General features: G+C 44.0%; 1 protein-coding gene across 3 annotated transcripts in view; it reads left to right on the top strand.

Annotated features, from left to right (window-relative positions):
• The window catches only part of KDM4B (lysine demethylase 4B), a 198,683-nt gene that overhangs the window by 25,882 nt on the left and 149,214 nt on the right, over window positions 1-23,587 (top strand). For all 3 annotated transcript variants that reach the window (XR_008328372.1, XM_053372905.1, XM_053372906.1), the window contains exons 2-5: window positions 2,165-2,327; window positions 7,336-7,511; window positions 8,769-8,883; window positions 9,507-9,700. Coding sequence is in view for 2 of the 3 variants with exons in the window: in XM_053372905.1 (XP_053228880.1) it covers window positions 2,184-2,327; window positions 7,336-7,511; window positions 8,769-8,883; window positions 9,507-9,700 (629 nt within the window). In the remaining variant the exon portion in view is untranslated. The remainder of the gene's footprint in view (window positions 1-2,164; window positions 2,328-7,335; window positions 7,512-8,768; window positions 8,884-9,506; window positions 9,701-23,587) is intronic.

Raw genomic sequence — 23,587 nt, 5'->3', positions numbered from 1 at the left:
CACAATAATGGTTAGAGTTACAGTGGTGCCTCGCTAGACGAAAAGAATCCGTTCCGCGATTCTCTTCGTCTAGCGGTTTTTTCGTCTTGCGAAGCAAGCCCATTGACAGCTTAGCGGATTAGCGCTACAGCTGTCAAGCGGCTTTTCGCGATCAGCTGTTAAGCGGCTTATCAGCGGAACAGCTGATAAGCGGCTTAGCGGCTTAGGAAAAGGGCGAAAAAAGCGAAAAAAACCCGCGGGGGGACGCAAGATTTTTTCGTCTTGCGAAGCAACCCCATAGGGAAATTCGTTTTGCGAAGCGCCTCCAAAACGGAAAACCCTTTTGTCTAGCGGGTTTTCCGTCTTGCGAGGCGTTCGTCTTGCGGGGCACCACTGTACTGTAATTGCAATGGGTGATATCTGTAAGAGGTGTGCACTGCCAAAGCCAGCATAGATAAACTCCAGGCTTGCTGCCAGTTAAAATCTCTTTGATTTATTAACACAGTTCAAAAGGACATTTTCAGAGCTTCAAAGCGTGTCCGACCCGGGCGGCACAGATGCTGCGTCTAGTTTCTTTTTCCTTTTCCTCCCAAAATGCAAGTCGGCTGAGACCCCGCCTCTGATTTCCTCTGTTCAAAGCATAGCTAGTTCCGGGTTCAGCCTCTCTGCTCTCTGCCTCCCCTTCGCTGTCAGAAGACAGACTGCTAATTATCTCTTTTGGCTCTCTATAAGTACTGGTATCTCCCCTTAGCTCTCTCGCCGTTTGCCTCTCCCTGACAATATCCCATGTTAGCCATACTCAGAATAGAGCCACTGGAATAAATGGACTTGAGTAGCCTAAATTCATAAATTTCAGTAGGTTTGCTCTTGAGTATTGCTGAACAATAACAACTTCATCTCTTATTTAATTTTATACTATACAGTGGTGCCCCGCAAGACGAACGCCTCGCAAGACGAAAAACCCGCTAGACGAAAGGGTTTTCTGTTTTGGAGGCGCTTCGCAAAACGAATTTCCCTATGGGCTTCCTTCGCAAGACGAAAGCCCATAGGGAAATCTCCGGGACAGCGGGGAAGCGCAGCGCGTCTTCCCCACTGTCCTCGGACCTCCTCCGAAGGCTGGCGGTGGGGCGGAGAGACCTCCTCCCGCCGCCAGGCTTCGGAAGGCTCCTCCGAAGGCTGGCGGTGGGGCGGAGAGACCTTCTCCCCGCGCGGTGGGAGGAGGGTTTTCCTTCCCACCGCCTACATTCAGAATGCTGTTCTGAATGTTGGCGGTGGGGAGGAAAACGCTCCTCCCACCGCAAGCCCCGGGAACAGAGGAGAAGCGCTGCGCGCCTTCCCCTCTGTTCCCGTACCTGTCCTGAAGGCTTGCGGTGGGGAGAAAAGCCCTTCTCCGCACCGCCAGCCTGGCAAGCGGTCTCCATAGGAACGCATTAATTGATTTTCAATGCATTCCTATGGGAAACCGTGCTTCGCAAGACAAAAAACTCGCAAGAAGAAAAAACTGGCGGAACGAATTAATTTCGTCTTGCGAGGCACCACTGTAACTAGAAGCTAGAATAAAATAAGTTGTCAAATTAAGAGTTCGCTTCTCCTCCCTGATTCTGGTGGTTGGGGAAAGCTCCTCTGCAGCAGTCTCCCACTTGGCCCAGATGTCTGGAAAGCCACTGCAGGCAGTTCTTTCCCCTCCTCAGTGACAGCAAGCAGAAAGCTATATCACTTTGGATTCAAAACCTTAGATTGCTTAGTGAAAAATCTCAATAAGCTGCTTTACCACCCCCTAACCAGGGCATGTTATGTGTCAGTAGATCTGCCACGTTGCCACCTCTGATAGCTGCGTAAGTTGTGCAAATATGATTTCTTAATTATAATAGTAATGATACTAATTTATATTTTGTACCCTACCCCCTCTGACTGGGTTGCCCCAGCCACTCGGATCAGCTTCCAGCACTACATATATAATGTTCCTACAACTGACAGTAGGTATTCTGCAATGACATTTTAAAGTATATCTCTAATAAGATTGTCCTTGTTCCATGTTGACTTCTTGGACTGCTGAAAATAAATAAACATTTCCCATTGGATGCATAAAACTAAAAAAGAACACAAAAAGAAATGAATCAAAGGGGGCGTGGTGGTCTTCATTTAACTTTTATTTTTGTCCTCTCTCACTTTCTTTGCTGTATAGGGGCTAAAAACTCACCAGCATGATGGGGTCTGAAAACCCAAGTCCACAGAATCCCAGCTGTAAAATCATGACGTTCCGTCCAACACTAGAAGAATTCCAGGACTTTGGAAAATATATTGCTTATATCGAATCCCAGGGAGCTCACAGAGCTGGACTTGCTAAGGTGAGTTTGTGTTGATTTCAAGCCAGCGAAGTTCAGAGGAATTGGCCACCCTCCAGGTGCCCGGCTTGAATCCTTGTTGACCTCCCTGTCTGCGACTCCCAGCAAGATCAAGGCGAGGTCTTTACCGGCGATCCTTCTCAACGTGAAGAAGAACACACCACTTCACCCCTCCCATTCCCAGGGAGGGGAGAGAGACAGACAGAAATGTATTTACATGCTTTTATTTCTGTCGTTCCAGCAGTACAGAAAAAACGTGACTGCACTCTCTCATCACCAACTGCAGAGAGAGAAATAACTCCACCCATGTACTTCCAGTACAGGGTCATGTGACACTCTGAGCTAACATCCGGTGCTCAGTGCACAGAATAGACTGTCCCTTGTTCCCACGGTACAGTCCCAATACATCAGCTTCCTGTTTGGCTTTCCAGCCATCTGGAGCACCCAGCTGCATTGCTCCTTTTTCGTAACAGTTTGATCTCAGTGGTCCAGGAAGTGGTCCCAGCTGATCTTCCTATGGTCTGTGACAGTAAAGAGTTTAATTGGTAGGAGCTTGATTTTAATTGGGATTAAAGTAAAGATCAGGGATTGTCAACCTTTCGGTCCTTCAGTTGTTAAATTCTGAGAGGGTTGTGCGTGCCAGTCACAAAATGGTTGCCATTGAGACATGAGAATTCACAAAATGGCTGCCACATCTAAACGAGGGTGGGGGAAACAGAACCACAAAATAGTGCAAATGTTACAGATTTTTTAGAAATTATTTCTTTTTACATTTCCACTACTTCGTTTGAAATGTGGGTTTAAATAGCGGAAGATGTTTCAGGAACCTCCTGGAACAAATAGCAAAATCCCACTTGGCTCTTGACTCAGGACCTCCTGTCCAACCTCCCCAAGAGAAAGATGTGTAAACGACACTCACCAAGTAGAATTTTGGTGTGTAAAGAGCAGGAAACCACAATAGAAAAAGCCAAGAGCCACCTGGAAGCAAAACACACCCCTATCTTCCTCCAAATTCACAGCTGACCTGGGAAGTTCAAACTCCCACTTAACCACAGTGTTCGCAGGGACCCTATTTGAATCTCTTCATCAGTGTAGCACCAACATGATACACAAACAGACCTGGGACACAGATCTGTATGATTTTTTACATGGGGTTTCTCTCACACCATGATGCACTACAGATCACACCTATATTTAGATAATGGTTTGGGGCAGATCAGTTGTCAAAATCGTCAGGATACATATATCCTGCACCTTGAAATCATGTTTTTGATATGTAATAATGCTAGCTAGCACAAGAAAAGTGTTTTTTACTGTGCTGTCCACAAATGCCAGTGCCAGCTTAAAGTTTGATACTGGCTTTTGGGGGTAGCTTTTGAAGTTGGGCAAATGAGCACAAAGGGAATGCCCTCTGTTGAACGTACTCTGTTGGCACCCCCCCAACATCTTTAAATAAAGTACCAATGCTTCCAGCCCCCTGTACCCACCATGGCCTGTGTGAGGGAAGCTTTTAATGTTTGATGTATTACAGTATTTTAATACTTTTTTGGAAGCCGCCCAGAGTGGCTGGGGAAGCCCAGCCAGATGGGCAGGGTATAAATCATAAATTATTATTATTATTATTATTATTATTATTATTATTATTATTATTATGAGGTGGATGGTTGGAACGGCAGCGGGGGCTGCTTCACAATTTCCAGGCTGTCCCCTTAAAAAAAAAATCTATTCATCACACTTAAAGTGCACAATGTTTATTTTATTAATCATAATAATTTGTATTCTACCTTTTAGGTTACAAGTCCTTCAAAGTGGCTTGTGGGTAACATTCAATTATACCTTTTAAAAATTCAGTTAGTAATACTAACACAGAGCTGTAGCCATGGGAGGGCTATCCAGGTTTTTTCCCTTTTCTTTTTTGCCCTGGGTGAAGCCTCCAGAGGGGCGCCATTTAGGCTCCCAGCCTCTGTGTGTGTACACAAATGTGCACAGAGGGGTGCTAAACAAGGTCTTTGACCCAGGTGAAATAAAGCCTAGTTTCGCCCCTGACTAACGTTAACAAGTGGCGGCCCTGAGGAAGGTGTGGGAATGGGGACGTGGAAAATCTAGCTGGAAAAGGCTTAGTTTCTATTTATATAATTGCTTTCTCTTTAATATTTTCAACATGGGCATTTAAGTGTGTTGGAGCATCAGGAAAGTTGTCTCCGCATAGTTGAGCCTTATTTGCCACAACCTGGCACAAAAACACACGCAGGGGACATTCAGCAGAACAAAACAGCTCAACAAGGAGTGAGTTGAGTCAGGAAACACAAGGTCCTCATTCAAGCAGGTCAATTACTAATTTTATTACAGATTCACAAGGGAAAGGAGTATTTTTGAAAGCTTTCCAGGTCATGTGTCCTTGTCCAGTCAAGTGTACTAATGAAGTTCACTAGGTTTGCTTCCTTAGAGGTAGATTATTCTAACCAGCTATCAGCCAGTTGTAGATGGCAGGTACAATGAGGTTTTCCTCTTCTATTGTCTGAGGCTTTTTGCTTTGCTGGGTGCTTAATTATTGTGTCTTAACTACCTTTTTAGGCAGATAGCAAAAGGGCTGTCTTCTGGAGAATTGGGGTAGGGGGAGTGTTATTATTTTAGGTGTGAATTAGGAATAGCAAGGGTGCCCACAGTGAATTCCATTTCTCCCTCCAAATCTTTGGAACCTGGGACACTTTTTTTATCTAAAAGCAAAACATGAAGCACATAGCATGCTTGTTCTGAGTATTCCAGCTGAGGAACCCCACTTGGGCTGTAGGCCCTTGCCTGCCTAAGAAAGGAAGGAATAATAATAATAATAATAAATTTTATTTATATCCCGGCCTCCCCAGCCGAAGCCGGGCTCAGGGCAGCTAACAACAATAAAACAATACAAAAGTACAACACAAACAACACTCTAAAATCATTCATTATAAAATTAATTAAATTCAAGCCACTGGCCACCATTGGGCCAGAGCTCTGTGAAGATTGCCGAGGGAGGGAGTCAGGCTGTGCCCTGGCCAAAGGCCTGGCGGAACAGCTCTGTCTTGCAGGCCCTGCGGAAAGATGTCAAGTCCCGCAGGGCCCTAGTCTCTTGTGACAGAGTGTTCCACCAGGTCGGAGCCACAGCCGAAAAAGCCCTGGCTCTAGTTGAGGCCAGCCTAACTTCTCTGTGGCCTGGGACCTTCAGGATGTTTTTATTTGAAGACCGTAAGTTTCTCTGTGGGACATACCAGGAGAGGCGGTCCCGTAGGTACGAGGGTCCTAGGCCGTATAGGGCTTTAAAGGTTAAAACCAGCACCTTAAACCTGATCCTGTACTCCACCGGGAGCCAGTGCAGTTGATATAGCACCGGATGAATGTGATCTCGCAGCGAAGACCCCGTAAGGAGTCTCGCTGCAGCATTCTGCACCCGCTGGAGTTTCTGGGTCAGTCTTAAGGGCAGCCCCACGTAGAGCGAGTTACAATAATCCAGTCTGGAGGTGACTGTCGCGTGGATCACAGTGGCTAGGTCAGGGCGAGAGAGGTAGTAAACTTCAGCCTTTTTAATCCAGAGGTTTGTAGGCAGTAATTTCCTAATTCAGCTTGTCCAGGTGCCGTTTAATTTTGCTTTGCTGTTGGAGTTTTCTGCATTGTTCAGTTTCCCAGGACTTCTCTGGATATATTCCAGTTAGCTGGCCTCCACTAGACTCAGCATGGGCTCCTTGATCACGGTGAAACAGATGGTTTGTTTTCTTAGTTGAGTTGCGCTGTATGTAGCAGCAGCTTATCAGTATCGTACAAAGAGGCTGTGTTGTACAATCAGAAAGCTTCTTGCCCTTTTCAAGGTGCCAACATAAGACAAAAAAACAATCCTCTCAATATTGGTTGGAGTTGGTGTGACAAAGAACAAGGAAGGAAGGGATATGTGAACTGAGATTGGGTGGAGAAGCCAATATAAGCAAGGCAGTTTAATTGCTGTTGCATAAGATGCTCAGGCTTAATAAGCTGCCAATGAGGAGTCACTTTTTTAATTCCAAGAATGCCCCTTGAGGTACTTTGATGCCTCCTTTATCTCCAGCCAAAATGTGAGTCTTCCATGTTCTCTTGCTTTGAGTGAGGGAGTGTTGAGAATACTGTCTTTGATAGGGATATTCATGCTAGCAGTTTCTGCTCAGAAGGACCCTACATCTACGGTTGGGCATTTGCCAAAAAAATTTGGTCAACTGACCAAATATACTGTCAAAGAGTGGTCAGATGTTTTGAAAGCCTTATCAACAAATTTGATACGTAAGAACAACAAAGTAAAAATGAATTAAGTGAAATTAAGAAAAATCGAATTCATTAATTTCATTGTTTTGCAGTAGCACTCCCTCTCTCGCTATTATAACCAATTTTAGGTTCGATTTGTCTTAAATGTGAACCATTTATTGCAGAGCAACTACTTGTCTTGGCTTTTATCTTAGAAGACCATGATCAGCCTACAGTTATAGAACGGGCACCACCCGGTTCCTGTAGCAAATGAGTTGGAGTCACAAGGAATTGCAGGCAGTGACCTTTGCTGTTGACGACTGCTTCTGTTCCTACTTCAGTTATAACTCACAGGCAGCAGAAACTTTGCTCATCTGCTAGGTTTGCAGCTGACTGATGTAGGAATGGATGCAAATAACCTTTGCTCCTTCCCTTTCTAGCAGTGGCACCATAATGAAATAAATAGCTGACTGTGTATACAGTGGCATTCTTAGCTTCATTGAATATTTGACCAATATGTGATCAATTGACTCTCAGTTGATATTTGACCAGTCACTTGACCAGGATGCCAAGTGTACTAGCTCTACAACTGATGATGATATAAGTATAGTATTATAATAATAGTAAAGGAGCTTCCTCCGAACTAAACAAGTAATGAAGCCAAGATAATCCTGGCTGCTGTTTCAATGACAAAAATAATTATGTTACTGTAATCCTTGTGCCTTTTAGTGGTGAGATCTTGACATGTGCTTTCCCACCTGCTTTCCAGGTGATTCCTCCCAAGGAGTGGCAGCCACGCAGGACCTATGACGATATTGACAGCATGGTCATCCCCGCTCCCATCCAACAGGTGGTGACTGGGCAGTCGGGACTCTTCACCCAGTATAATATTCAGAAGAAACCAATGCTGGTTGGAGATTATCGTCACTTGGCCAATAGTGAGAAGTATGTACATGTTAGGACCATTGTGGTGTTTGTTTTAAAATGGACCATGATTTAACAGTGGGAGAAGCACTTTCTTATTTAGTATTGATAGAAGCAGCCTGGGTATTGGCCATGTTTAGTTTCCTCTGTGATGCCCCTTCCTGTCCTTTTTATAGGGTTTGAGTCTTTTTCTGTCCAGGGCCACACTCTCAGGGATAATCTCTATGAAGCTGCATGCCTGCTATGGTCAGAGCCAGAGACAAAAGTACTCTGGATTAACTAATCTGGAATAAAGACTTTCCCTCCTTCAATTTCTACCTTCAATTTCTACTATGGCTGCTTTAGATTAGACTTCTCAGTCCTACTGAGGTCTACTCAAAGGAAGCCCCACTGGGGTTTGATGGGATTGCCCTCCTGCTGTTCTGGAAAGCAAGCTGAAGTAATTTCTCTCTACAAATGCGTGCAGATACAGCAGAATCTCAACAATTTGTTCTTAGCTATCTGGGGAAAAACATATGCTACCCAAGCTATACAAAAAGGGGGAAATGCTTTTTTGAAAATAATATAAAATATTGTCTCAGTTGCTCTGAAATTACATAGAAAGGAAGAGAAAGCAGTTTGAAAGCCAGAGAAAATAAGTAGGGAATGAACAGGAGGGAAGGAAGGAAGTCTAATGGGGTTTGAAGAATGAGGGCAGCTTCAGGAGGAATCGGAGAAAGGGGAGGTGCATCAAATGAAGTGATTCCCACAGGTGCATTCTGGAGTACACACGGCTAAAGCACCTTTCCCGCATGGTTCTTAATATGGGACTGGGCATAAAAGGCTGCATGGCCCTGCTATTGAGCAAAGAAGGGTAACCTAAATTTTCTCTTTGTGTGTGTTTGTGCGTTTTGTTGGCTGCAATCATCAGCTACCACAATTCTGGTGCTTTTAAGGTAACTAGCTAAGCCACATTGGGGGGGGCGGGGGGGGGGAGAGGCTCCCCAGTAGTCTAGTTGCCCTGATGTGGCTTGTCAGGTGGAATAAATCTTTACATAGAAATTGCTTTTCTGCAGGAAGTCATGCGCACTTTCAACCCTATGTGCCAGCTCCAGCGATTTAAAGCTCCTCCACACGTATATGTGGGTCGTGTGGCTGCAGCTGTGTAGTTTGCACGCTGTTCCCTACATAGAAGCACATTCCTTATAAAAGTGATCAGGTGTGTGAAGTACAAGCATGTGAGATTAAGTGGGATTGCCATGTCTAATCTTTTGCTTCCTCTTCTATTTCATTTACCAGGTACTGTACCCCCCGGCACCAAGATTTTGATGACTTGGAACGCAAATACTGGAAGAATCTGACTTTTGTTTCTCCTATTTATGGAGCAGATATCAGCGGTTCCCTTTATGATGCAGTAAGCGACAGTGAGATGAGATGAGTGTGTGTCCGCTCTGCAGACCCAGATCAGTTTCTAATATCAATTCTAATTAAATGGAAGTGCTGAGAACCTTTTGTGCAGGGATTTCTGGCTTCTTTCAAAAGTACTGCATTTCGTGTGATTCCTTAGTTAGGAGCTGTGACTGGCTTTAAATTTGCAAAGTTCACATGGGTGGTGACCCTTAAGCAGAACTCTCTGGATATAGCCTTATGTGCATTATACTTAGGGCAGGTTTCAGTCATGATTTGTCTCCCTCTTCCAACTTCCATTGTCATCCTTCCCCCCTTCCTCTGTGAATCAGATCTCTCCTTAACATTGGTGGAGAGTAATTCATGTTGCAGAGGGGAGTTTTTGTACCTGTTTGATGGTGTGTGTGTGTGTGTATGCGTATGCCAGTTCTTTCCCTCAGACCTGCTGCCCAGTGGACCATTGCGTGTCCCATACCCCTGCTGTTGGTAATGGCTGCAGGCACCCTGCTCTTGCCACATGTGTTTCCTTAAGACATTGCATTTGGATGTGGCAGTCAGCAGCCTCTCTGTCCTGAAGCAAAATGAGCTCTTCCTTTCCCTCCTGAGAGTGGCATCTTTCTCCTCCTATAGGATGTGGAACAGTGGAATATTGGGAATCTGAACACTCTACTAGATATGGTGGAACATCAGTGTGGAATTATCATCGAAGGCGTGAACACCCCCTACCTCTACTTTGGGATGTGGAAAACCACATTTGCTTGGCATACAGAGGACATGGATCTTTACAGCATCAACTACCTGCATTTTGGAGAGCCCAAATCCTGGTGAGTATGTTGTGGGTGGGTATTTAGCATTATAAAAGAGACCACAAAGCCATCTGGGTCCAAAGCAGGACCACTAGCAGGGTTGGCATTCCAGGGAAGCTTTTTTGCGCTCAAATCCTGCCCCTGGATGCTCTGTACCAAGGAACCACAAGCTTTGAACCAAGGAAACATTACCTACCAAAGCTGGAAGGGCCATAGCTGAGTGGTTCAGTCTCCTGGTACATGGCAGGGCTATGTAGTCCAGTGTCCTGGTGAAACCTCACCCTTTGCACAGAGATCATCCAGAGAAGGGGCGTGTCACCTGAAAGTGTCTGCAGAGTAAGGGACAGAATCCAATCACATACAGCAGTTGAGAAAGTCTCCTTATGATGTGACTCCAAAAACCTACAATTCTGCTTCAGCACCCAGGAAAACATAATATCAGGCAAATATAGGAATATGGAAATCAGGCAGTTTCTGGTAATCTCCTGTTTGGCAAACTCCTGCTGCAGTGATGCAAAGCGTGAGTATGACATGTCTTGTCATACCCTTGGCACACTGTGCCTTTTGGGAAAAAATCTGCAACGGTCAGATCCTGTTAAGTTGAGAAATGGGCAGGCCTTTCCTATGTAGCAGCATACGGGCTGGGAGTTTTGCTACTGCTGTAGCTTTCTTAGTAAATGGTATGTCCATATATGCTACTGTTGATGTGGAAAAGAGCTGTCAGGGAAGAGGCAGCCTTCTGATTCCTGGGTGCATGGTTTTTTAATTGTATTTAATGCATGGCAACTTGATGGATGTCCCAAAAGTGTACTTTCCTGAGATTAGTGATGCAACTTATAAATACTGACATTTCCAGGCAAAGTGGATCTGAAATGTCACTGGAAAGCTGTTGTCTGCCAGAGCACTGTAACAAGATTATTTTCTGCAGTATGATTTCCCATTGGCACTACTGGTCTCCAGGATGACAGTGCCTGAGGGTGTGCAAGAGGTGCCAGGAGCATGGCTCAGACCCCAGTTAATGAGACCATTTTGCAGTTGCCATTGCCTTCCGCATAGGAATGGACTAATCCAACTAGGGCTTTGGTGTCATGGTGCAGTTTAAAAAAACACAAAAAACATGGCTTCAGGATTTTTCACATTTAATCCAAAAGACATACCTCTTCCAGGGGCACCTTTTTGTTTCTGAAGCACACTTTAACTTAGAGTTTGATTTATTGTACACCCTCACAGCTCATCTCTTCATTTTTGAAAGATAAAAAAATCTTGCTTTATTTGCTTCCTGGCCTCCGCTAGGTGGCGCCAGTTCCAAAGCTAGAAGTTCTCTTGGTTCTTTAGACACAGCTATATTTTCAGTGGTTTGATTTTAGCATGCTAATGGGGCTGGGAGCTGAGCTTCTGACAAAGCTCTAAGACAGACCTCTAGCAGGAAAGGAGTATATTTTTCCTACTTTAATTTTTCTCTGTTTCATTAGTTTTCAGATCTACAGAGGTAAAGGCAATCCTTAGCAAAGTTCTTCCCCCGTTGGACTAGCATAAGTGGCACTAGAACCTTGCATTAACATCTTTTTGGCATCAATTGAAGAATTTCCTCTTCTCCCAGGCATTTGATTGTTAACTTCTCTGTTACTCTTATGGTTGTTTTAGCTGGCTTGTATATGTGATGAGAGGATTGAGTTTCTGTCTGTTTCTTTTAGAATTAGTTTATGATCATTTTGAGTGTTTGCTTTTAATTATTTTGTTGGTTTTTTTGTATTGTAGGTTGCCTTGAGCCTTTTTGTAGTAGGTGCCTTTACAAATGAAATTAATAATGTTAATAGTAGCAATATAATTCTCACATAGTGATTTATTCAAAGTGGAGGGTGTGGTGGTTGAAATCTGTTCTGAGTTGCAGCTAGACCTTCCAGTCAATTTGCACCTCTCTTTTTATCCTGATGGCTCTGCCTTCCCCCATCCATTGCAAACACACAAAGGGATTTTGTAACCCTTTGTCTTTTTCTCTACATTAATATCCTTCAGGAGTAGCAAAGGCAGAATGGTTGGCACCTTGTAAAACAGGAGCACAATATAAAAGCCTCCAGAAAGCAGAGGGACCATAACTCAATGATAGAGCACCTGCTTTGTATTCAGAAAGTCCAAGATTCACTCCCTAGTGCATCTTGTTAAAAGGATCTGGTAGCAGTTGATGGGAAAGTCTTCCCTCTCCCTGAGGCTCTGGAGAGATGCTGCTGGTCAGAGTTAATGATAATGGGCTCATCGACAAATAGTTTGCCCTTCTATATGGCAACTTCCTATATTTGTGTTCTGTATGCAGGACAGGGAAAATACTATTTGTTGTGAACCAAAATCCTGCCACTGGAATGGTTTGCACTTGATGGTACATGTACAACACCAATTTCAATTGGCTTAAGTCCCATTTTACTGTCATAGCTCTCCTCCCCCTCCCTAAAATAAGTAAAATAGAATAAAATAGCCTGGGAACTGTAGTTTTATGAGGGGTACTGAGACTGCTTTGAGATCATCAGCCTATTTGGTAAATTGTACTTCACTGTGTGTGAGGGACGCAGGTGGCGCTGTGGGTTAAACCACAGAGCCTAGGACTTGCCGATCAAAAGGTCGGCGGTTCGAATCCCCGCGACGGGGTGAGCTCCCGTTGCTCAGTCCCTGCCCCTGCCAACCTAGCAGTTCGAAAGCACGTCAAAGTGCAAGTAGATAAATAGGTACCGCTCTGGCAGGAAGGTAAACGGTGTTTTCGTGCGCTGCTCTGGTTCTCCAGAAGCGGCTTAGTCCTGCTGGGCACATGACCCGGAAGCTGCACACCGGCTCCCTCAGCCAGTAAAGCGAGATGAGCGCCTGCTGCAACCCCAGAGTCGGCCGTGACTGGACCTGATGGTCAGGGGCCCCTTGACCTTACTTCACTGTGTTCCCTGGTTGGGAGCTGTAGCACCAGACTCCCCTTGCAGGCTTACACCAAGGTGAATTGAGCATTTGTGTTTCTATCTGTTGCAAGTTGGATGCCATGGTTTACAAAGGGGGAAGAAGACATTGGGCTCTTCCTCTGTGAAAAAGACATCAAACTGATTTAGTAGTGGAATTGTATTCCAAGATCTGCCTCTGGGTATGAAGAAAGTATTCTGGCTTCCTTTGCATAGTCTGCGCTCTGCATCTGACCAACCCTTTTCTTTTCTGACTGCCTCCCCCTCTGCAATCTATAGAATGTGCCAATTGGATTACTTTGCATTTTTCAGCATTTATTGCTCATGTGAATGTTTACTGTTTCTTTATATAAATTCAGCTGAATGGGTTATATTCCATGCACTGCGGTTAGAGCCTATTCCATTCAGGAATAGGCTAGGATTGATTGCCTTTGCACAGAACTGTCAGGTGGAAACAGAACAGAAGCCCACTAGCAAATGCAGCGTTAATACTTGGCTGGATTCAGTGCTACTTAGTCCAGCATTAAAGGGAGGTCTGAGAATACCCTCTGAGCCCGTGCAGTTTTGATAAGAGAAGACTAATCCTGCTTGCTGGTGGGGGTTCTGTAATCAGAAGACCACTCTAGCAGATGTTGCTTTGTATTAAGGCCAAAAGCAGTTGGGCTTTCTGGGCAAAGATTTATTAACAGAGATTAGTTGAAACCTCTTCTGGCCAATGCAGGAGGGCTTGGGATTTCTGATTTGAAACTCTGTCCTCCTGAGATTGATTAAAAAAAAGAAAGAAAAAAGCCAGCTTCACACATGCTTCCAGGGTACGTCTTTGCCAAGGACAGCCAGCTCTTCCTCTAAAGCTGTTGCAGCATAGATCTGCATTCATTAATGAGATTCCCATAAGCTGACCCTCTGCCACTGAAGCAGGGCTTGGTGATGAAGGTGACTCAGCGGGCATCAGGAGTTTGGCTGAGGGATGAGGTAGGTGGACGTTTTGGCCTCTGATGAATCAAGTTGCTTAGTACCAATAGCCCCCAGACCCTGCTTAATGAAAAGTATAAAGCACAGCAAGTTGGTTCCTGCCCACGCGGGTGGAAACCACCATTACAACGTGTGTTTATAACGTTGTTTGCAGAGCTGGTTTACACATGCATATTTTCCACTTGACTATGCGTCATCAGGTGCCTTTATATTTCTCAATAGGATGTCAGTAAAACCCCAAACATAATTAGGATACAAAATCAAACTGATTGTTTTTCCGGAGTCAGTTCATGCTTCCAGCTTTCTATCAACTGTGGGGTAACCTAAGTGTAGAGAAATCACACAGCGTTACATGTATGTCTGAGCCAGGGCTTGCTCTCACACAGTTTCAGAGCCTTGTCTAGAGGCTTGCAGCTTTTTGCTTTGTTTCGCAAGTGCCTTTAGGGCTTCAAACATATACTCTCCTACTAGGGAGCAAGCCCCATTGAAGATAGGATTGTACTGCATTCTTGTTAACATGGCATAGAAAGCAGAACAGAGCTGCTTTTAAGCTGAATGCAGCTTCTGGTTAAGGTGTTGCTCTATAGATGTTGACTTGCTCCATTTCAAAAACTGGATTAGAATCCACTATCCTGCATGGATTCCATACACCGCAGGAGACAAGGCTTGCCATCTACCAGAAAGTAGTGCCCTTTTATGCCTGGTTTGCACCTAAGGCTACAATTAATTAAGGTAGAAACAAGCTGTGGTTTGTTTGATCGCCTACGGGGCAACTTGTTTGGCTTAGCAGTATGTGTGAACCAGGAGTCAATGGAAGTTCCAGCATCATGGAATTCCTTCCCAAAAGGAAACTCATTAGATCCATGCCCTTTGAGAAAGGGAGTTGAAACTTTTTTGTCTGACCTTTTGAGTTTTTATCCTTCACTTTTACACAATCTCTTACTTTATTCATCTTACTGCTTTATCATACGAGTGCTTCTGTTTTTGAGTTAATTCATCATGAGCCTCTTTTGGGGGCTAAGTAGTTGGGATGTAATGGAACGAATAAATAAAAAGGACATTGTCTCCACCTTTTAAATGTTCTGAGTTCTACATTGCCTTTCTAATGAAAGAATACTTCAAAAATGGGGGCCGGGCTATTTCCCCATTTCACCTAGATTTTCCTACTCGCCTGACAGCAGCTGTCCATGATTTCAGGTCAAGATGGGTTTCCCCCAACTGCTGTCTTCATACTATGCACTGTACCACTGAGCTGTGGTCCCTCCCTCTCCAGGTCTAAGCTCCAGGCTGGAGCAATATGATACTATTTCGGTGATCCCAATTTCTGTGAGACCAACACAGACCACCATACTTGCTATTGCAAATAATAAGGATGCCATAAGTCAGCAGGGGGAGCTCTTGGATTTCAAGAAAAAAAGACTGGTGCAGCTGGCTGCCTTTTGTCAGAAATGGTTGTTAATGATGATTCCGTGACTCTCCTTCTCTGGTTCTACCTCTGTGGAATTTTCCCAGCTCCCCTCATCCTTTTTATAGACTCTTCGACCCTGGTAGTGATAATCTTAGAGTACCTCAGGGAATAGTAGGAGTGAAGAGAGTTACGAACTCCACCAGTTTGGAAGTCATGCTGTGCAATAACAGAGGCAGAGTTGGTGTTAACAGCCACTGGCAGGAGATATTTATGCATCAGGACATTGCACTCATTTCTACATGAGTGCCCTTCCATGCCTTAAAAATAGTCCCTTCACAATAAAATCTTTGTTCATGTCAGTTCCCTTCCCCTATTACATATGCAAGAATTTATTCGGTGGCTTAACCAACTAAAGTTTGGGTTGATTAATCAGTAGGAGCCAGTTTTAATCAATGGAATATCTTATATTAAGGCTGTAATAAAGATTTGATTGATATGGGGGAAAGGGGGGGATATTATTCTAATAGCAAATGATCAATCACTGTGTTGTAGCTTATGCTGAATTATAAATTATGTCATACTTCCATGTGTTTTAAAGGGGCAAATATTGAGGCTGTGGTATTGTGCAGTTTTATAAATAATAGTTGATTGATAAATGAGTTAAATGACAGGTGATGGCTTGACAAAAGATCTCCCTCAATTCTTCTAGATTTTTAGCTTTTTCAAGTGTGCCTTGATATTCTGCAACAGTATTGGAGAATGTGGCCAGCTAGTTGTGTATTTATAAAGCTACTTTGCATTTACCTTTGGGGCAGAGTTAAAATTAACCTAGGGCCATTCTACGTTTAGTTATATGTGTGTCCTTTCTGTGCCACCCAAAATGGTTAGCTGCAGGTGAGGTGGTTTTGGATTTTGCTGGTGTGACCTGGAAACTGATGCCGTATTTCTGAGAAGTAGCAGCTTTTGGTTCCTCCGAGGCCAGAGTGTGGTTGGGAGCAGCCACAGCCATTGCTAGACACTTTGAAGGTCAGTGCACTAAGCTGGATGAATGGAAGCTAGAATCAGAAATGCCACAAGAAGTATCCATTGCTCTGTTGATCAGGCAAACGCAGATGGCCTGCCAGTCATAGGGGCTGACTGTTCCCTTCTGAACTTGAGGAATCACTGAGGAGTGAACTAGTTTTAGTCCACCTGAGTCTCTTATGAGTCTAGTTTCCTGGCCCTTGTGGTTTTTCGCCCAAAGCCTGGAGTCCTTGGTCAGCTGTCATGGTGCAATAAGTTTGAAATCTGCACTACTTTCCCTTATCTGCCCTTGCACTGGAACATGAATTCGTGGGGCAGGGTATAACATGGAGTATTCGGGAGGAGGACAACTGGCTTCAAAATCCACACCGTTGGGAGCTTTTGTGCTGCCAAGAAATTTCATATTAAGCCGCCCACGTGGGGAGCTGCCAAATTGAGCCCATTGCTTTGCATGCTTCTCTTCATCTAATTATAATACACAGCTCTTTCATTCCTTCCTCTAATTACCACCTTTTCCCAGCCTGCCCTCAGTCTTTGCATTCAGTCCTATTCTGCATCCCATATTGAACCTCTGGTGGTGGTGGGAGGTTTGCGCTGTATCAATTAGGCATATTATATATAATTACCTTATACACTTATATGCAATGATTAAAATGCTGCAAATTGCTAAATTACATTACTGGAAAGCATAATGTTTTTTCTTTTTGAGAGGGAAAGAAGGAAAACCAATCGAACTCTTCCTTCCTTTCCCTCCCCAAAATACAACCAAGCTTATGAATATTTATGTGCTGACCTTTGTAACCCCCCCATGTCTTTTGAGGGCATTAATCATAGGGGGGTTTGATAGTAGGAAGCATAGATGGCCTTACTTCTGTTCAGAATATTGATACCAATGTTGGTCCACAGAATGATCGACACAAACAAGAGATGTAGTAGACCCAAATACTGTTTTAGCAAATATTAAAGAAAACCAGAGGAAACTATCACTCCATTAAAAATAATTCCAAATAAAGCTTGGCTGAATATTTTGGATACAGTCAAACCTCGTTCTGCGTCCGCCTCTGCTTGCGCCCGCTTTGGCGGACGTCCGCGGCAAACCCAGAAGTACCGGAATGGGTTACTTCTGGGTTCGGCTCATGTGTAGAAGTGCTCAATTGCGCTTTGCGCAGACGCGGCGCTTTGATGTGCGCCATTTTTGGGTTGTGGCAGGGCCTCTGGAATGGATCCCCGCCATAACCTGAGGATCCATTGTATTAAAATACTGTCGAGTGAGAGTTTTGAGGCAAGCTAGCAAAAATAAGGAGGAGGATACAAGAAGAGTTTGGATTTGATATCCCGCCTTTCACTCCCTTTAAGGAGTCTCAAAGCGGCTAACAATCTCCTTTCCCTTCCTCCCCCACAACAAACACTCTGTGAGGTGAGTGGGGCTGAGAGACTTCAAAGAAGTGTGACTGGCCCAAGGTCACCCAGCAGCTGCATGTGGAGGAGTGGAGACTCGAACCCAGTTCCCCAGATTACGAGACTACCGCTCTTAACCACTACACCACACTGGCTCAAATGTGGAGGGGGATTCTTGTGTCGGCTTTCTAGGTCAGGCAGGCAGGAAATAGGAAGAAGTGGATGGAGGTAGCTACCCAAGGAAAGGGAAGGAAAGTGAGTAGACTTTGGGCAGGGACCAAGGTAGCAGCTATGAAGAATGGAGTCTTAATTGGTGGAGCAACAGCCTCCTGTGCTGGTGACACCCTGGGCAGGAAGAGCATTGAAACAGGACGATGATGGCAGATTCTCACTCTGAGGAGGCTGGGTTCTCTTGTGAGACCAGGTGTGGTGGCAGGGAGCATGAGCAGCCTTCAGACTGCACAACAGCACCCTCCAAAACATCCAGCCAAGGTGGAGACTGCGGCATGTTTCCACCAAATCTAGTAGGAAATCTGTTCAGAAGGCTGTTAGACAGAGGGCTGGCAGGGGATTAGAATAGATGGCCACCTGGCCCCTTCTAATTCTGTTAACCCAACTGTATAGAACCAAGGAACAGAAAGGTTTGAACCAGATCTCTTAGTAATCAGATTACAAATTGTCTATCTTTGTTTGAGGAAATTGGGTTATGCAAATCCTTTGGCAAATCAGTTAAAGAAAAAAACATTGCAAAAAATGCATGAAACAGCTATACATTCGCTTTTTTTGGTAATGTTGAAACCCCCTGGTGGGGCGGTGTGTGTGTGTGTGCTTGCAAGGTGGAGAATGGATAGGGAAAATTGAATTAGTCAGCCTAGAGAAGCTAGAGGTTTGGAAAAACCCATCCAGTTCAGAGTCATTTTCATGGCGTTACTTAGCCTAACTAGAGGGTTTGGTGTTTGATACTGTTTAAGAGCTCAGTTCCATATTGAAGAGGGCCTCAGTGATGACATGCCTGTTTTTGTCCTTTGGTAGGTTACAGAATTCCTTAGAGAAAGTTTCAGGATGTTCATAGCAGCACTGAGGACACAAAAAATAGGCACAAAGCAAATGCACTTAATTTCCTTTGGGGTTTGTCTCCTGCTTTCATAATAAGATGCAATATTGGTTTAAGCCAGTGTTTCCCAAACTGGGTGTTACCACTCCTTGGTGTTCAAGTGCAATTGGGAGATGTTGAACAAAATAAGGGGGCAGTGGAAACATAAAGAAAGAAGAGAAGAAAATTTTGAAAAACCATTGTACATGATTCATCTGTTGTGTAATGATGCTTACTGCAAAGTTGGGAACTGTTGTGGGACAGTGACAATGCCTCCCCAGGATCCAGCGGTCGGTCTTGCTGGAGGCGAGGGGTTTTCCAGGCCCGGGTGAACCCTTTTTTGTTTTAACCAGGCCTGGGAAGTGGATTGCAGCTTGCCTGCCTATTTGGACAATGGCTAGTGGGCTGGAGCGCCAGCCCCACCCCTGGGGCGAATGGGAGTCTGGTCCACCCCATGGGTTTTTAATCCCAGGGCCAAGTCCACCTCCTCAGCCAGGTTTGAAAAACCTGTTTGTACATGTTTCATCTGTTGTGTAATGACACTTACTGATGTAACATAGAGCCAAACATTACTAAATTGATGCAGCGCATCAGGTTCACCCTTCTCATTAGGATTACCGTATTTTTCGCTCTATAACACGCACCCGACCATAACACGCACGTAGTTTTTAGAGGAGGAAAATCTGTAGGCATGCCACCCGTAGGCATTTCCCCCATAACACGCACAGACATTTCCCCTTACTTTCTAGGAGGAAAAAAGTGAGTGTTATGGTGCAAAAAATACGGTATTTTTAATGTTATTTAATAATTTTTAAAAAATACTTTTATAATTTCAAGCTTCAAGGTGTCTTATATACAACAACACCTTTCTTTACTATGTTGTAGGATATAGGTAGAAATATATATACATAAAAGAACACAAAGCTGTCACTGCATCTTTCTGTTCATTTGCAGTAGATTTCCAGGGGGGCGCTGAGCAATTATTTTTTTTATGAAAAGGGGGCAGTAGGCCAAATAAGTTTGGGAATCTTTGGTTTAAGCTTTTCTCCATGCCCTCTGGTACATAGTCATCAACTGCTCTGCCCTGTTCTGTGCTACAGAAGTCTGGAAACCACTTTTTAATTTTTTGTTATGTGGGAACCCTGAAAGATTGTTGGGCCTGGATACGATCTCTTGAGTCTCATGTCTCTTTGGCCTTCTTCCCCTGAAGAGGCAGCAAAGCAGTGTGCCACAAGAAGCCCATTTTCTGTGCATATGAAATTGCTGTGATTATTTGTTCCCAAAAGCAACACCCTTCAGTGCCATACTAGAGAATGGGAAATGGGAAAGGCCTGAATATCTTTATATTCACCGTGGCCATGTAACTTCATGCAGTTTAGCTGTGCCTTTTTGTTTTTTGATTTGAATTGCTATGTTTTTATGCTTTTGCTGCTTTTAATGGTTTTAATCTAAGTCCTTCTGAGGTACTTTTGTACAAAGAGCAGCAAAAAATACTACTACTACTATTAATACCTTTGTGTCCACAAGGAGGTGCTGTCTGCATTTTGGGGAGGAGCTTCACTGTATGCATGCAAATAGTGTGAAAGCTTAACTCCTCCATCCTGGGGCATTGCCTCTGTAACTGTACTCTCATCTCCATAAAAACACACCCCATTCCCCCCACCCCACCCCTGTAGGATAAAAGGGCTTTTCATTTTCCTACCTGTCTGATTTGTGCTTATCTTTTACACAGGAAATATACACGGGTGGCGTGTGCAGGCATTTGTGGTGTCCATTGTTTTTAGAAGCAACTGTGTGGCAAGAGGAATTTAAGCAGTGATAGGGGGGAAGCTCTGCTTTACTTTAGACCACATCAGTGAGACCGAGAGGGGGGTCTGGTCCAGTGTTGGAAATTCTCATTGTTCTAGGTGCGTTTTGTGACAGGGAATTTTAGAAACGCGAGCAGTTTGAGCTCTGGGTGCAGTACTGCACCTAAGATTTCATATTTTTTTAAAATAATATTTTATTAAGTTTAACAATAGAAAAGTAGAACAATAAAAACACAAAGAAAATATAAAACACAACAATACAAACTTTCATGATACATAAAATACAAACATTTAACAAGAAAACAAAAAAAGACAATCAACACTCAAAAAGTAAAAAAAAACAACAACACAGATCACTCTTTTCCAATTATTCATCTTCAATTAACTTATTTTCCTGACTTCCTCACGCCTCCCTTTTTTATATCCCTTTTTAACAATTAGTTCAGCAAATTCGTATCCTACTACTTTATCCTTCTTTATTTTACCTCCCAAATTTCAAATTTTTATCTCTTATTACTAGAACCCCTTCATTTTAATTCAATGTCATCAGCATTCATACATTTTACAATACTTCTGTAAATAAGTTTTAAATTTACTCCAATCTTCTTCCACCACTGCACCTAAGATTTCAGACTAAAACTGCTGGTGCTGAGGGTTTGGGAGGAGAAATTCTTCCCTGCTAGACTTCCAAGAGATCGCTGCAGGATCATGCAAGCTGATAGGTCCCCCCTCTCAGGCTAGGAGCACAGCTGCCTTTTCCCTCCCATTCCCATCTCATTTCATCCACTGAAAATGGTCTCTCTTTCCTCAAGAGTTGTGAAACTCTCCCCACATCCCTGTCAGCCTTCCTTGAAACTGCTGGAGGAATAGGTTTGTCTGCGGAATTAATTGCACAGGAGTAATTAAACCTTAGGGGACGCGGGTGGCACTGCAGGTTAAACCACAGATCCTAGTGTTATCTACTTCAGACTCTCACAGTGATGCTTAAAATCAAAACAAATTTTAGAATGGGATCATTGAAGGACACTTAAGTCTTAGGTTTGCGAATTGGACACTCAAGGTGGATGTCTCTGCCATCAGTTGTATAGGCCTTTAATAGGAGTTAGTTGTAGTGCTAAAAAGATACAGTCATACCTTGGTTTTCGAACAGCTTAGTTTTCAAATGTTTTGGCTCCTGAAGTGACTGTTCCAGTTTGCAAACTATTTTTGGAAGCTGAATGTCTGATGGGGCTTCCGCGGCTTCCGATTGTCTGCAGGAGCTTCCTTCAGCCAATCGGAAGCCACGCCTTGGTTTCTGAATGGATTCCATTCGACTTCCAAGGTATGACCGTATACAGTGGTGCCTCGCAAGACGAAATTAATTCGTTCCGCGAGTTTTTTCGTCTAGCAAATTTTTCGTCTTGCGAAGCACGAAATCCCATAGGAATGCATTGAAATTCAATTAATGCATTCCTATGGTCAAAAAAAGTCCAAACAAAGCCAAATTTGGTACAACAAGAGTTTATTAAGTGCTCTTTAAAGTCACGCATACTGTAAAGAGCATTTCAAAATTCAAACCCAGAATTTTTTTTAAAAAATAGCAGAGTGGCCCAATGGTCACAGAAAATCATAAAAATGCAGAAAAAAACCACAAGCTTCCACAAGCTTGCAAACCCCTCCCCAACACCAAGTCCTTGAATTCCAAACACCCCAACCCAAAATCCAAAAACCCCCAAAAAAGTTTTAAAAGTTTAACTTACCAAATGGCTGCAAAAGAAGCTTTGGAAAAGCTTCAAAAATCACCAAAGTCTTCAAAAACCTCAAAAAAGGCTACCACACCGCTTGCTATGAGTTGCTCCTCGAAGTCAAGTTGCAACTGTACAGTATTAACGGTTTTAAGAAAAAGGAAACAAACTTGCAAGACGTTTTCGTCTTGCGAAGCAAGCCCATAGGGAAATTCGTCTTGCGAAGCAGCTCGAAAAACGGAAAACCCTTTCGTCTAGCGAGTTTTTCGTCTTGCGAGGCATTCGTCTTGCGGGGCACCACTGTATTTATATGAGGGAAAGGGGGTGTAGGGAGAATCCAGGGCTTGTCTGCAGAGTGGAAGGAAAGGAGGACCTTTTTCTGCCTCCCTACTTCCGGCCACTCTCTGAAGACTGAAGAAGAGAGACTCTTAAGAATATTAGGGGGGTGGGCAGAGGAAGGACTAGACCATGTGAAAAAGGAACCTAATATTTTAGCTGCAGTTCCTTCATTTTCAGCTTTGTATTCTTGTTATTAAAAAGTGTGCCTAGACATTCCGTTGTTGCGCCTGTAACCTAGGTTTAAGGTGTCATTTATTTCCTAGCTTTCATATCTCAGTTTCTAACACTTGTTGTCTGGGCAGCCCAGGCTTGCGCCCCGGGGAGGTCACTTTGGTGCTGCTCATGCAGTGGTTTGACTTCACCCCTGGAGGTGCACTGCATTGTCTCCTGAGACAGATGGATGCCAGCAACAGGGAGGAAGCAAGAGAAAAATACAAAACAGCAATGAAATTCAAACTGCTCCATCCCTCTGGCGCATACGCTATACTCTGGTAAATTTCTGTTTTTTAAATAGAAATGGCCCTGCAAAGCAAGATTTATTGTGGTATGATTTATGGCTCAGCTGCAGCACCATTTGGCAGAGCAAAGCTCTTCTCAATTGATGAGCTAGTTGGGGGCTTGGATGGCACGCACTCCCGTTTATTTCCTATAGCCAGAGATAGGGAGGGCTCTCCAAGTGGTGTGGAGAAAAGCCCGCTCCTGCCTTCTCTGGCTCACCCAAACTGCCTGGGAAAAGAATTCTTCATTAGAAGTCTGTGTGTAGCTCTGAGACTCACAAGGAGAAATGATGTATATATTAAGAGTTTGCATCCCCCAGTAATTTGGTGATAGATGGGAGGAGTGCAGCATGGAGTTATTAATGCAAGCTTTCAGGCTTCATATACCGCAGTCATTAGTTAATCAATGTGAACCCTGCCAGCCCACCTGCAAATGTTCAAACAGGCCTTACTGGAGCCAACATGGCCCTGTTCATCCAGCAGGTGGAGTTATAGCAATGGCCATTTGTTTCTAGCAACAAGGAGATTCTGGCCTTCGAGTAAGCAAAGAGGATGAAGGAGTGAATTATAATCTGCTAAAGCTTTTGCCTGTGTGCCTCCTGAACCCTGGGTTTGAATCTGCCAGTCAAGGTGTAACAGGTGGAATAATGAGGGGAGTTTAAATTGTTTTCTCACCCTGGCAGGGGTGTTGGCCAAAAGATACTTCTTTC

Source organism: Podarcis raffonei, chromosome 18 (assembly GCF_027172205.1).
Source record: "Podarcis raffonei isolate rPodRaf1 chromosome 18, rPodRaf1.pri, whole genome shotgun sequence".
Taxonomy (NCBI): domain Eukaryota; kingdom Metazoa; phylum Chordata; class Lepidosauria; order Squamata; family Lacertidae; genus Podarcis; species Podarcis raffonei.
The sequence above is the reverse complement of the archived record's forward strand: the minus strand, read 5'-3'. Positions and strand labels throughout refer to the sequence as shown.